The 14575-nt window shown below is 42.8% G+C and overlaps 2 protein-coding genes across 2 annotated transcripts; both read right to left on the bottom strand.

Annotated features, from left to right (window-relative positions):
- Window positions 1–2: 2 nt before the first annotated feature.
- zdhhc12b (zinc finger DHHC-type palmitoyltransferase 12b) lies at window positions 3–6020 on the bottom strand. Its single transcript, XM_041960588.1, has 5 exons — window positions 4772–6020; window positions 4347–4486; window positions 3591–3683; window positions 1585–1751; window positions 3–1500 (listed from the first exon to the last, which is right to left on the bottom strand). Exons 1-5 carry the CDS (start codon window positions 4866–4868, stop codon window positions 1185–1187), a joined length of 813 nt encoding a protein of 270 aa, XP_041816522.1. The 5' UTR covers window positions 4869–6020; the 3' UTR covers window positions 3–1184.
- Window positions 6021–6224: 204 nt separating this feature from the next.
- Window positions 6225–14047, bottom strand: uap1l1 (UDP-N-acetylglucosamine pyrophosphorylase 1, like 1). The gene is made up of 9 exons (XM_041960587.1): window positions 13642–14047; window positions 10909–11113; window positions 9914–10089; window positions 9615–9787; window positions 8700–8893; window positions 7796–7936; window positions 7499–7684; window positions 6774–6840; window positions 6225–6518 (listed from the first exon to the last, which is right to left on the bottom strand). Exons 1-9 carry the CDS (start codon window positions 13919–13921, stop codon window positions 6432–6434), a joined length of 1509 nt encoding a protein of 502 aa, XP_041816521.1. The 5' UTR covers window positions 13922–14047; the 3' UTR covers window positions 6225–6431.
- Window positions 14048–14575: the final 528 nt, after the last annotated feature.

Genomic DNA, 14575 nt, shown 5'->3' with positions numbered 1-14575 from the left:
CATGACAGTATTGCATATGATTCAGAAGTACACAACATGAATTAAATGTTAATTCATATAAACCAGAGCTCTCCCTGACAATGACACAGTCCAACTGGAGGTCATTTGCATTTTGTCCAACACTACTGCTGTACATTATATTCAACACCACATTTATTGCTGTCTTACAAAGTTACTATTGCACAAGGAAAAGCTCAAATGGAAATACCAAACAATGTATTGCACTCAAAGCTCTCTACCTAGTCTTCACTACTGTTCCACAGTATTCCTCCAGTTACTCAAAGAAAACAGTGATAGAAAAATCTAAAGACATTTTCTGGTTCAAAATAGCTTAAGAATTATATACAATATAAAATAGCTTGAAATGCTGTCCATTGAAAGTTTCACACACCATCATATTTCAAAATGTTCATATTTAGTAACATTGTAATTTGTCATCTCTCACTTCAACTAACAGCTTTTTTAGACAAAGCTGATGGAGCATTTTTTTAACTCTCCAACTTGTTCATCAGGATCTGGTTAATGTATATTTGACATGTATTAAAAGTAAACATCAGAGTTAATTAACAGTCCATCAGTCAGGTGTCATCGTGAGAACAGAAGTTCTTCAAACATGTAATTACTGCCCACATAAATGATTCAGTGGAGGATGCAGGAGTGAGGGTCAAGTGGGAAGTGGGTGCACAAACAGACCACGCTTGAATCAACAGGGCTTTTAAACTGGCTTCACTCAGCGCCTTAAAATTAGTCAGTAAAGTGCCTGCAGACGATGTGGATGATTGCCTGTGCCAGAGAAATGGTACACTTCAATGGTTGTAAACAATTGTTAGAATAAGGACTCGTGCTGGTAACTTGTCCACAAAGAGATGGTAACTAAGAGTAGGTGCCTCATTCTGAGGGGACACAAGACACCTTTTAGCCTGTTGACAGCCACTTAGGGAGGGGAGGGGAAAAAACAGGAAACGTGGACTGCAACTACATAACAAGACAACATGAGTAAGCAGCTGAACCACTAAGAGGAGACGTGTTAAAGGAGGGAAATGTTGTAGAGTTACAAAGGTAAACCGCACATAAGGATAGTTTATATTGCAAATTTGTGGTCAAGTGGGTGATTCCTAAATTCAGAAAGGTTGTTCATGAATAAAATACAGTCTTTACAGTCTGTTAATGCTTGTCACAATCTCCTAGACCTGGTCGCTGCCCTCCCTGAAGTACACCTGTTCCCACACCACCGTGCCCCACACGCAGAAGAAACCCCAAAGGTTGTGGAAGGTGCCGCGGTCGAAGGGGTTTTCATCTGCGCCGCAGTGCTTTAAGTAGGAGATGCGGTGGCGTGACATGAACTCCCAGGTGGTGGTGTTGAGAGAAACCAGGTAGAGGTGGGAGCCGAGCAGGAGGAGCACGATCAGTGAGAGCAGAGCCACCAGCACGGCCACGGCCAGCAGCATGCCGTTTGTACGCAGCCACAGCTGCCAGGTGGGCGCATAATTAAAGCCCGTCCTGAGGAGACAAGCGGGAAAGAATCAGTCTGCTTTCAGCGCTGCGGCTGCAGCAGAAATAATTTGGTGACAGCGTTACACTCACCAAGCAATGTGCAGCCCCCACAGCAGCACCAGCAGCTGTACAGCCAGGTAAAGCACAAACCAGCGGTGGTTCCTCTCGCCAACACAGTTCTCAATCCAGGGGCAGTGATGGTCGTAACGCCGGACACAGTGCTGACACGTCTGGCAGTGCTTTGATCTCATTGGCTGCTGCTTGGAATAAATAGTAATGATTGTATTTAGAGTAAGCATAAATAAAAACATTATTACAAAAACACAAATTGATGGTATGTGGAAAGGTAGTATCAGGTTGACCCGGTTTTGATTTTGACCTGTAGCATGCAAAACATAGCAGCGGAAAACAAGCTGTAATGAGATTTCTGAGGCTGTAGACGTTCCCCGAGCCACAGAACACATTTCCAATGAAGACTGTGTGGGTCTATGTTTCTGTAATTCTCTTCCCAGTACTCTCTGTTCTGTTCCTCTGTGTGAACACACAGAGAGCAGGAAAAAGCTGCATGCTAAGAAAAACATGGAAATACATCTGATCGTTTCGGAAAGCATCTTAAAAATCTTCAATTGTGATATTTGGAACAGAAATATCATTACAACTTTTTCCCTATTTTTGTGTAGTGAAATCTTTTATTTTGGAAAATCAAAATAGGAACAACTTTGACCCAAGAGGCCATTATGAGGCTACAGAATACACCTGATAAACAGTTGATTAGTTGAAACTGAAGGAATGATAAGCTATTTAAATAGTGAACATTCACATAACATTCACAGACTGTGACCATGAGTTAAGATTTTTCTGCTATAATGTATGTGGCTTTCTTTCTTTAGGTTTACGGTGAAATGATGCCCTATACATAAACAAGGCTTTTCTCTCTTTCTGTCAGAAAACATTAGATCTAGATTAGATTTAGTTGTTGTCTTGCATTAGTCTGTATGAAGAAATACTTGTCAATCAATTTGAGAGTGATACCAGGTTCCTATTTTGTGTTTTCCTTTTTCATAGTAGGGTTAAAGCTGCAATGCAAAACCTTATGCCTGTTTCTGCTGCCAGGTATCACTGGCAGGCTGGTACGTTTTTGTAGGCAAAGATGGTACTAGGTACTAGGCCCTTTGTATAATTGTACATATTTATAATCCACTTTTATTTTGGATTTTGTATCTTGTATTTCTCTATTTCTATTGCTATTTTTTGCAACTGCCATTACCTGCTGCCTGTAACAACCGAATTTCCCCAGCTGGGGATTAATAAAGTATCTTACCTTATCTTATCTATCTTATCTTAGAAATCAGGCCTTGACTTTCTCCAGTACTGGCACAGAGCTAAAACAAAGTGTGGAGTAGGTCTGGTGATGCGAGACTAGGCTTTCACCATCTAAAAGGGACGTGAACATGCATCTCCATTTGTTGCTGGCTTTGTTGCTTGGCTACCCATCTGTTATTCTATACGACTGAGGGATCCCCGAGTACTGTAGAACTTTAAGTGTCACATTTCAGCCTGAGAGCTGCTCTGGCCCCACAAACACCATGTCCACAGACAATCAATCACTCCAACAGCCCCCCCCAAAAAAAACAAAAAACAGTGGCTTAACTCAAGGTCCTCTGCCACATCTGACAGTCCTTACCTGATCTTCCTGTGATATCACTTCTCACTCTAACACATGACTTACGTTCCATACTGAACAAATGTTCTGCGCCATCTGTGAGCTACAGTTGAAAGCCCTGAAGAAAGCTAGTAAGTGGACCTTGAGTTTACTTTTTTTGTCAAACTACTGTTTCCTACGTGAACTTCAAACTCAATACATCATGCTGGAACACTGAACTCAAGCATAGAAATCTACCAAAAACAACGTTTTTTAAAAATTATTTTTTTCTGCTATCCAAAATAACTTACACATGTACATGTGGGGATAAATATGTCAGCAGACTTTGCAACTCTTTTGCTTCATCTCTTTTCCTAATTGTGTTAACCCGCATGAAAGTGTCCCACATGCCACACAGGCCCATGGCAGCGTGCTGACATGGCGGGCTTCTCACCTGCAGCAGACAGTGGCCACAGCGGCGCTGTCGCAGGGATTTGGTGGTGGGTGGGATCATGTCCTGCTGCTCCTCAGTCACTCCCAGCGTGAACTGGCACAACACACAGGACAAACTGGTCAGGGAAGCCACTGGCCATTTTCAGTTCAAGCATTTGCCATGACCTGAGTGTGCTCACTTATCATTTGCATTCCCACAAACCCAGTATCCCACCATCGAAATTAGGTTGTTTTTCCCACAGCTCTGATGTACAGATACTCCTACACATACTCTTCATCACAAGCTGTTCATCAGAGTATGGTACGGTGTGGCTCAATCTTTCACTGGCTAATTAAATGAAGTAGCTAAACACTTATGCACTCTCCATGTACAAGATACTGTGTTACAGTTACAAGGTTGGATCACATCTTATATGCCTATGTCACTTCCATGGCATAGAAACTGATTGACTGCAAACCTGCAATGCATCAAATACATGTAACACCTGCACAGCCACACAATGCATCTGCAATGCCAGGAAGAAGCAGGAAACAGTTAAACTAGATGTCGCTCAGGTCAGGGCCCGATCATTTACACAGCAGTATCCTAACACACGCATCCCAGACATTTTTACTACTCAACTGCCTTTACAAATATTATACAGTGGGCTGATAGTCCCAGTCATCGTGACAACTGCTTCTTTGAATCATGACACCAACCACAGATTTTCATTATGCGTAATGATATGGAGATATATGCATTAAGATGATTAATTACCTGTAAATCGCTATCTTCAGACAGGATGAAGCCTGGATCCATCAGAGAAACAGCGAAATAGAGCAGCACCGACACCAGCACCAGCAACACGAAGAGCACAGGCTGGACGAGCTGGCCGGTCTCCTCCTGCTTCCTCAGCTCTTCAACCAAAACACACAGGAGACCGGTTCAAGTCGACGGGCTCGGTCGAGACCCAGGGGCTAAGTTTATTTCTCACATCTTAGCTACTAATGGTGGAAGTGCCTGGACGGGATCATGGCTTCAGTCCTCAGCAAACATCGATACAAACAGTGTGTAATCATAACGTCCCATCAACAATTAGCGTTAGCTTGTCATTCCACATATCACATATTACTATGAGCCTACAGCTACACACAATGCAATTCTATCATATGTTATCATGAAACTACATTTAACAGGCTTACCTGTATCATGTAGGAAGAGTATCAACGTTATGACCCATGTCAGAATCACATGAGCTGTTCTTACCAGAAACCCAGAGCCAAAAACATTTTTGAACATGGTCCTAGCATGTTAGAGCATCCATCGCAACGGACCAAACGTTAGACTGTGTTCAGATGTTCAGACTGACAGAACTCGCTGGCAGGACAGTCACCGTGTGGTCTTAGCTAGCTACTAGCCAGTAATAAAATGATACCCAGCGCGCAAAATGTAACTATTAATTTTAACGTTCGTGCAACAGTAAGAACCGTCCTGTCGGGGAGCTAGCCAACGTTGATGTCGTCAGAATTAGCGATTATCGTTATGTTGCGACCGTCCGCGCTACCCTGCGGCGTTCATCTCCCCGTGACTAAGCCAAACCCTGAATTATGTTAAGGTTGAAAAATACAATATTTAAAATTAAGCTTATTGCAAATACTTTAATAGCGACAGTAAACAAGAGTTCACGGTTAAAGCGCAATATGAACCGTCCGCTTCGGTTTGATGTTTTTTTTGTTGTCATCACTGTACAGCCTCAGCTGTGATTGGCTGGCATCGGTCACAAGGCAGGCCAGGATAAGACGGCTGCGAGGACTATTCGAGATGAACAGCCTATGAGGTGCTGTGCTGTGTGGATGCTGGCATGTAAACACACATTATTTCACCTCACCAGGATGAACAAAGAGGCTGATGGAATAACAGAGAGAAAATACACATTTTTTCATACCGATACACAATAGTAATAGTTTATCTGTAAGAATAATCGGTGTATTGTAGGAATGCCAGGATACTCTAATTTAACTCATGTTACTTTCATGGCATTCCTAAATGAAATAGTTGTTGAACTCTACATGAGTGCAATTTTTGTCTTAAGTCGTGCTAATTTAGCCCCATCTACGTTTATCACCGTAAATGTTCCATGCTTCATTATTCATATTTGCCTTATTATGGATCCCTTCTTGACTTGACCCGCCATGCTCTGCCTCTGATTGGCTGCCTTTATTGGTTGGACTCCTTAAATAAGAGTCATTGGATTGACATTGGTTAGGGTTAGGGTAAGAATATCATGGCAGGCCAATCAGAGGCAGAGGGCGGGTGTTTCCAAGAAAAGCAGGAGGATCCAATTTTCCCCCCTTTTTTTTAATGAGCTGTATGTGCAGGAAATTGATCAAAACAGATGACAAGCTAGTATGTTCTGAGGAAGCTGCACAAGCTTTTCTATATCTTACGGAGACTTAGTATACTGTATACTAGATAGTGTTGTGAAGGAAAGATTCCTCAAAGGATAACCCTGGTTAATACCCAGTTAATTGTACTTCTTATCTTAGGTACTTATCCTGAAACAGCTGAAAATGAAAATGAACTCTAAGTTAAAGAGGTAGTAGAGTAGAATGAATTTACTGGAAAGAATGGGAGAGGACACATATTGATGTATTTGGAAATTTGTTTTTGTTAGGTGTAAAACAAAAGAAAGTTCATATAAATTCTTTAAACTCATTGCTAGTCCCTTATTTGTCATGTTTTCAAGCTCTTCCTCAACAAAAAGACAATTACATGAGATGCACAAAATGCCAGTTTTCTGTGATTATCTTGTTGCCATTCTGTGCTCCACTGTGCTGGAATCTCTGCTGCATCAGAAAAATGTTACTGAGCCTGCAGCTCTTTGGCCATTTTTTCATCCAGAATGAAGGGAGTAGGCAGTGTCTTTCCCTTCAGCAGTTCCTCCAGCCCCTGGCAGAGGAAGTGAGATGGAAGTTAGCAGCACTGTATTTTGTCAGAGGAAGGGATACTGTAATTCTTAAGATAAGACAGAAAATAATGGCTGTATAGTCATTGTGCAAAATGATTTAAATTCAAACTGGGAAAGCTTTGTTTAGTCATGGGACGGCCAACAATTAGATTTGACCTGTTTCTATGAGGTGAAACTTTTGTCCAATATCCTTAATGATTTATATGGATCTGTGGGCACAACATCAATGTCCTCACCTCTCCAAAGTAGGAGACCAGTGGTGAAATCTCACATTGTGCTGGAGGATTGTCCCCTGCTGACACACTGGGTGGAAAAACACACACATTTAGATTTCAAGGATAGGTTCAGATTTTTTCAGTCTATCCTAACACAACACCCAGAAGGCTACATGCACAATGAAAGGGTCGCTGGTTACTCTGATCATCTCCCCTTTCCATAGAGGGAATTCTGTTCTCAAAAGACTGTAAATTTGGAAGCTGTCTTCATTACCTTCTGTTCAATTTCAGAAAATATGTTTTCACAGAACAAATACTGTGGATTCTGTCCCCCATTTCTTAGCGTTGTTCCATTAGGAAAGAATCTCTTCAAGGCTAATATGGGCAGAAAACAGTAACCTGTTCTTGAATGCCACAGTACACTGCTGTATATTTTCAATTTTAACCCATTCTCAGACTTGGTAAATGAAATTGGGTCGGAACAAAATCCTGCAGTCACATGGCCATTGATGCAATAGTTTTGACATGCCTGATGTAGACTAAATAAAATTTACTTTCTCACAGTGGACATTTTTCATTAATATTATTGGCTCCACCTTTGCTTTTGCTGCTCAGACACGTCACAAGGTCTGTTCTGTTCCCGCCAACTTAGAGAACCTTTTTGTTACACATTTAACCACAGTTAGGGTTCAGGTTTTGACATTATCTGCTGCTGCAGCGTGTACATAGGAACATTTTCCTCTGACCTGGCTGTAGGAGGAAGAGTATTGCCGTGTTCATCCAACAGCGTGGCTCTTGCAGCCGTGGCCCAGCGGCAGTGTTGAGCCAGCAAAGAGTTTCTGGCGGTGGTGGGACTGTCTGTGGCTGCTCCATCTGCATTTTTCAGTGGGGAAAACTCATCCTCCCGCACAACCTCAAACACAACAAAGCTCCTTCCAAAGACAGAAAGCAAGTATTTCATTAGTTGTACGGACACTCTGTTATGACCTCTGTCATTTTATCTTGAGTAAACCAGCAGATGTCGATAGCCAAACCCACAATACCTTGAGAAAGGAAATACATCAAAAACAAATTTTTCCATCTTTATGCCATTGGGTTTGGTGGGTTTGACATGATTGCCACATGTGTCCACATAGGGCACTTTCTTGGTTGCAACATGTTGTTTCAGTTGGCCTACGAATTTCCTGGAAGATGAAAAAACAGTCAGACATCAAAAGCGCTTTTTATAGGACTCAACAACAGAAGGACATAGGCAGATTATATATATGGTTTACCTCTGAGGGCCATGAATTTCCACAGCTGTGTCACTGAAATCTTGGAGATTTTTTGTAGCCTTTGAGACAACTTATTTTGGACAGAAGTGTTAAATAAAGTGCAAACTTTGGCCTGATGGTGGTCATCATTCAGAATCGTCTGCTGGCACCATGAATATCTACAAAAACTACCACCTCGCAGTTGTATGCTTCTCAGCCCTAAGCCCATTGGTTTCTTTTCAAGGTGAAAACGAATCCAAAATATGTCTTTTCATTTATTAAAGCAGCTTAATCATTTTCTATAGTTTTTATGAGGTATTACTCAGATAGGAGCAAATAGTGCACTGTGAACTACTTTCAGCTGCACATTAATCCACATTCGGTGCCCTTTGGGGTATTTGGTTAGTTGATCAGTCAGAAACAGGGCTGCTAATGAGTACTTATGTTTCTCTGTATCTGCTAGATTTGTCAATAATTTGATTGTTTACTATATCAATATAATACTGTACGTCAGTGTTGTGTTTACAGCTGGATTCCTCTGCTCCAAGTGGCCAAAAGATCTGTTATTGCAGGTTTAACTTTGAAAAAACATACCCTAACATCCAGATATGGACATGTCCTGTTGAACTTTGCCTCCCATGCTGTGCTGTCAGAGGGATTCTACCAACACATATGTGACAGTCAAGGCTCTTACTCTGCTATATCCTGCAGAAAAGCCCTGGTGAAGAAGTGATTACAGATGTTTCCAGCACTGTACACCAACTCTCCTCCAGGTCCCCGGAGCTCAGCCGTCTCTGGTTGGATCTCACTGTACTCCACCACCTGGGAGACGCCCTGCACCCTGCAAACCACACCCACTGGCTCTGTGGCGTAGGCCTTCTCCACCACCTGACACATCATAGAGGTGAGAGGTCAGACAAAAACAGCAGGCACAATTTGGACTTTTACTCCTTTTTTAATTTAATTTATTTCTTACTTTCAGATTAATTATTACAACATAGATCAAATTGTGTTTTGTGCGCCACGGGATGTAACATGTGTTTTGGCATTCTGTATGCACAGTTCTGCCTCTACTATAATATTTCATTCTCCTAGCTGTTAGTAGAGCCAATATGTCCATTTTGAGAAACAGAGCAGACGTGGATCTTATTAGTTATGACTGATTGAATGTCATCTCTCAGCAGAGCACATGATGGTTTTTAAAGGTGAATATGATGAGCGCACACAGAGCTGGGGTCTGTGTATAGTTCACTCGCAGTGGAAGCCCTAACTGTTTAGTTTATAAAATAATTAGAATATAATTGCTCATTTGCTTCTTTTCAGAGAGTGAGTTCATTTTCATGTCTGTGTGTTCAGTACAATGTTGAAGTCTGCATATGGTTAGCCTAGCTTAGCATTAAGCAGGGGGAAACAGCTAGCCCGTCTGTGTCCACAGTTCAAGACCTCACCTACAAACACTGTTTTGTTTAATCTGTACACAAACAGTAACATAAAAAGGACACATCCCTACTCTAGCTCTGTATTTAACGCACAGACATGAGATATCAATCTACTCATCTAACTCTCACAAAGAAAGAACACAAATTTTATAGCTCTTGAATGACTCTACCTTGGCTCCACAGTCAGCTCCTTTGCTCACACAGAAGCCAATGAACACAGGGTCTGCCATCTTCACCAGGATGTTGTCCACACAGTACACATGCAGGTACTCCACTCCTCTCTTCTTCATGTCCTCCAGCACCTTGTTGTCCACCAATGCCTGATAGAGACCACCATTACCATCTGAAAGAGGGTGGAGAGGTTTCGAAACCTGGCTCATTATCTCAAACTATCCTGAACACAGTAACACAGTGGTGATTTCACAGATATTTGTGTGTGGATCCTCTGATGGAGCTGATGTGCACCAACCTGGGGCCATGGCTATCTTCCCTTTACCCTGCAGGATGACCTTTCCTTCAAAGGTCACTGCCGGGATCATCCTTTGCTCAAACATAACAACGTTTGATGGCTCCAGACCAAAGTAGTTGTTTTCCTTGAAGAACTTCTCAGTGGGAGTCAGAGTGAACTCACTGGTCATTATGTACCTGAATAGTTGCAATAGTACAGACAAGAGGTTTAAAATGCAGGATCCAAAAATAAGGAATGCCTGATGGGCCAATACAAAGCTACATTAGGCCAGAAAACACAGTCAGCCAGTTGCCTGATTGGCCAGAGCTTGAAAATGTAAATATTAAAACAAAAAATTAAAATAATTTTCCAGGCATTGCTTCAATGTTACTACATCTGCTCTGCCCCCTGAGACTTTGCTCTGCTCTGCCTGTGAGCAGAGCGCACTGACCCAGACACAGACAGCCTTGTTTACTTCATGGATGAAATGGCTCCAAAACAGCATATGAGTTGAAAGGTAAAAGAACATTTATTGCATCCCAGAGAAAAACATGTGCACAGTCAGGCTTGTTGTAAGTACCTAACAAAATCCAATGAGTCAGGACTGCTTGGAAACGGTCACTTGAAAGCAATGAGAAAAGCTGGAAATATTTGCTGTGTTATATACAATGATGGAAGAAGTATTCAGATCCTTTACTTAAAGCTGCTGTGTAGGGTTTTTACATTTATTGTTACATTCAAGACTCTCGCCAAACAATCTGGATTAAGCCCAACAGTGCCAGGGAAATCTCTCTGTATTTCACAGTATACGTGGACTATAACTCCCTGCTGCCATCTCCCTAAAGGGCAAAAATCACCTAATGCCAGTTTTAACAGCAGCTGTGATTCTGAGGTTTTATAGTGTATTATAATCAGATATCTGTGAGTTTATATCACCTTGTGCTCAATAAGGCTCATGTTAGAATGAGCCTACGCGTGGGCAGAGTGGCGCAGAAAGGTCCATCTCATCATCTTACCATGGTATGGTGCATTTTGAGCCATGCTTTGAGTCCGACAGCTTCTGGATTTTGTGAATACGCTCTGCCTGGATTTGATACATGGTTTTGCCGCTTGGTAGGCCAACATTATACATTCCTTTGGGATACTGAACGCCAAGACGGGTCCCCTGACCACCAGCCAAGAGCAGGACTCCAACTCGGTTCTCTGAGATTTGCAACAGCCCTGTCAAAATAGAGTGGTAACATGAGCAGCATAGCACACTACACCTTTTGTCATACAGTATAAATGACGCCTTTCATAAAACTTGACAAGCTGCCATTTAACCTTTAACATGATAGTTTCTTATGCTGTGGCAGAGTTTTTCAGTAGAATAAGGAGGTGAGCTTTTTGAATGATTTAGATCAGTGGTCCCCTTCTGACCACTCAAAGTGCTTTACAACATGAGCCTGCATTCACCCGTTCACACCTGGTAGCTAGGCAACATGCTTATAATGAGCTTTAACACACTCACACCGATGCACAGCATTGGGAGCAATTTGGGGTCAATATCTTGCCCAAGGATAACTGGACATGTACATTTAGCCTGAGTTCCAGGTTGGAAACCACTGTTTCAGCCTATTTACAGCTATTTTTAAAAACAAGCAAAAGCTGGCACATTGGAGGAGTCTGAACACTGTCCAGTATTGTGATGTGGCCACTCATCCTGTAACTGTAGTTACATTTCCTGGAAACCGGAACTCTGATCTCTTCTCAACACAGTGTGGACATGTGGACACCACTGTGCTTGAATGACACTGGGACTGGCACTGGGAAGAACAGGAAACAGGCTTGTTGTTGCTGTTGTCCGACTTGGGAATGTTTATGAATTATTCCAAAGGTTCAGCCCCACTGCTAACCTTGTAGCCATGATAAACAGCCTACCTGAGCTACTTTGTGCTGTTTGGAGCAGTTTGTGAACAAGTGAAAGCAGACACCAGGAAACACTGTATAGCTCCTTTAAACTTGCTGAATGGATTGTTTTAGTGTTCAGTGGATTTTATTTGGACGTACCATACAAGCCATTCGAATTTGCAGCCATTTGCCAACACTTTGTTGACAGTTGTGTAGTTCTTTTCACCCAGTGGGAGATATCTTCAGTCTAACCCAGAATAACAAGTCAGTTGACTTGAGCAATTATTCTCACTCAGTTGCTCCAATGTCTAGTTTTTCCTCTTCCTTTCTAAAAAAGATCCTGTCCACACAAGCATGGTTGGAAAAAATCTATGAAAAACCAGAAAAAAACATAGACATGGCTGTGTTTCCAAAAATACCTGCGTATGTGTGGCATAGGCACCAGAATAGCTCAGCCCAACCTGAGCAGATGTCTGATCAGCCAGTGGTTCAAAAACCTGTGTGACTGTGCATGGCCCTTAAATGTACTGGTCAAACACATGAAATTATTGGATGCAAAGTACTGATGAAAATGAGAAGCACTGTCATCTGTTAAGGGACTGAGTGATGATTTTCACAGCCGCGCAGTTCTTTCTTCAGGTACGCTATTTACTCTGTGCTTACATATACACCATGCTAAAGTTGCTGCCGTTACTTGAATGTATTATTAGCACTTGGGGCCATTGTGTGTTTGTCTGTGTGATGGAGCTGTTTGTTTCATGTGTTAAAAAAGCTTCATAAAAGTACTGTCAAAAAAAGAAAGACACAGAGAAACTGTATAAAACATGGATGTCACCCTTCGGTTTCTGAAGAGCCATCATGAAGCTCTGTGTCTCCATCCTGGCAGTGACTGACTCCACCAAACTCCTGCCTAATCCAGAAAAATCGGGGAAAAGGTGGAGCGTGGGTGGAGCTAAGGTGGGCTGAAGGAAACCTGTTTGCTGAAGCCTGGCAGCTAGCTGTCACTCAAAGCAGTCACGCATATTATTATGCATAACATTAAGCCTTTATATAATTTAAACCAGTGACATGATCAATGTGCGAGGAAAGAAGAAGAAGAAAACACTCCTGATACCTGAACCTGTTTGAATTTTTTAAAGATATGTTTGTGTGAAATATGGGCTAATTTGTCCTCTTTGGTTGTTAAAATGAACCATCTGACAAGTTTAGAGGAGAGATGTGTGTTGGGTGAAACTGCTGGAACACCTGAGACCTTTTTGTAAGAGGTCCATGTCTGCCAACACGCCTGTTTTCCCATGCTTCTCCTGTGTTTCATGCCCCCCCCCCCCCCCCCGTGCCACCTTTGTGTCTCCCAGGAAACTCCGCAGTTTACATGGTCAATAATTCGCATACTCGCATGGATCAATATTTGTCTGACATCACCAAGCCAATCAGAGACAGAGTGGGGCGGGCCATACCTTTGCCATGCTGGAAAAAACAATCGCCCTCCTCCCACATTAAACCCTACATGTTGGCAGGTATGAGGGGGCCACAGTTTGAAAACAACTGGGAACTTCCGGTTTAATCTTCAACACGGCGCTGTGTGTCAGAAAGTGATCAAATATCCGAAAAAAGTACAGTATCTCCCTCTGAGAAGTACTCAAGTATAAAGTAACATAAAATACAATACTCAAATAAAGTACCAGTACCTCAAACCGTACTTCAGAACAGTACGTGAGCAAATGCAAACGTGCATGAGTGGAGACACACTCCATGATGTTATTTAGTAATCTGGCACCATCTTCCTCTTCTCTACAGTTTTCTAAGTGCTCGCAGATTTCCTCCCCTCTAATCACTCCACCCGCCGTGTGGACACCCACCTTCATTCTCCCACTCTGACAGAGAGCTTGGGTCACTCTTCCTCACGCTGCCGATGGACTCTGGAGGGACCGGCTCGAGGTGTTGATCCAGGCTGGCGGGCGGGCAGGCTGCAGCCCTCGCCGCCCCTTCACAGTGATCCCTCAGTCCCTTCAGATCCAGCTGGGACAGCTCCTGCAGGAAGCTGTCCCTGTCCTCCTCACACAGCTCCGACCAGAACTGCAGGATGTGGGACTGTCCTGCACTCTCTAAACTCCGCTCCACTTGCTCCAGGGACAGCATCTCTGCGTCGGCACCGAGGAAAACGCCACACGCAGACGTCCAGCGTCCTCCTCCCCGCCGGAGAGAAGCGCTGTGGTTTCAGGAAATGACTGTGTCAGGAACTCGTGACTGCAGCTCCTGGGTCCTGTGGTGAAAAGCACAAACAGATCACAAACAGATCAGGACACACGGCTGACTGCTTTCTGTTTTTCAGGACTGCAGAAGAAAACGCGCCTGAAATAGCTCCGCGAAAGTCAGCAACAAGTTGAGGATGTGTTGACTCAGCGTGTCTGCTGACTGCAGCTCCTGAACGAAGTATGTTAACCGAAACCACTGCGGTCAATGCATTTACATCCAAACGCGTATTCACCCTGTATTTTACATGACATATCCGAGCATATTTCTTCTTCTGTGGTTCCTTAAGGGGTGCTCGCTGTGCAAGTGATCACCTTAGTGTGCAGACAGTCATGAAGATCATCACTGACCTGGATGAGACACTGTGACCAATCACGAGAGAAGTGCGACACAGCTATATATATTTTAGTTTCAAATGGATGTAGTATAAGTTACCAATTCTGTAATTAGTCTTAATCACAGATGACTTACACATTTGAAACACAAACATCTGTTGGAGTGCTCAAGATGTTGAAAAGACACAGTTTGCAGAAATATCAG

The sequence above is a fragment of the Chelmon rostratus genome, chromosome 19 (genome assembly GCF_017976325.1).
Source record: "Chelmon rostratus isolate fCheRos1 chromosome 19, fCheRos1.pri, whole genome shotgun sequence".
NCBI lineage: Eukaryota > Metazoa > Chordata > Actinopteri > Chaetodontiformes > Chaetodontidae > Chelmon > Chelmon rostratus.
The sequence above is the reverse complement of the archived record's forward strand: the minus strand, read 5'-3'. Positions and strand labels throughout refer to the sequence as shown.

Bases quoted from the DNA above. Each gene is read 5' to 3' on its own strand.
- zdhhc12b (XM_041960588.1), bottom strand. From the start codon at position 4,868: ATGTTCAAAAATGTTTTTGGCTCTGGGTTTCTGGTAAGAACAGCTCAT. The intron at 3,684-4,346 runs GTAATTAATCAT...GTGTTGTGCCAG, and splicing joins CTGAAGATAGCGATTTACAG to TTCACGCTGGGAGTGACTGA. The intron at 1,752-3,590 runs GTGAGAAGCCCG...TATTCCAAGCAG, and splicing joins GTGGCCACTGTCTGCTGCAG to CAGCCAATGAGATCAAAGCA.
- uap1l1 (XM_041960587.1), bottom strand. From the start codon at position 13,921: ATGCTGTCCCTGGAGCAAGTGGAGCGGAGTTTAGAGAGTGCAGGACAG. The intron at 11,114-13,641 runs GTGGGTGTCCAC...CTATTTTGACAG, and splicing joins GTCAGAGTGGGAGAATGAAG to GGCTGTTGCAAATCTCAGAG. The intron at 8,894-9,614 runs GTAGAGTCATTC...ATGATGTGTCAG, and splicing joins GAGCTGACTGTGGAGCCAAG to GTGGTGGAGAAGGCCTACGC.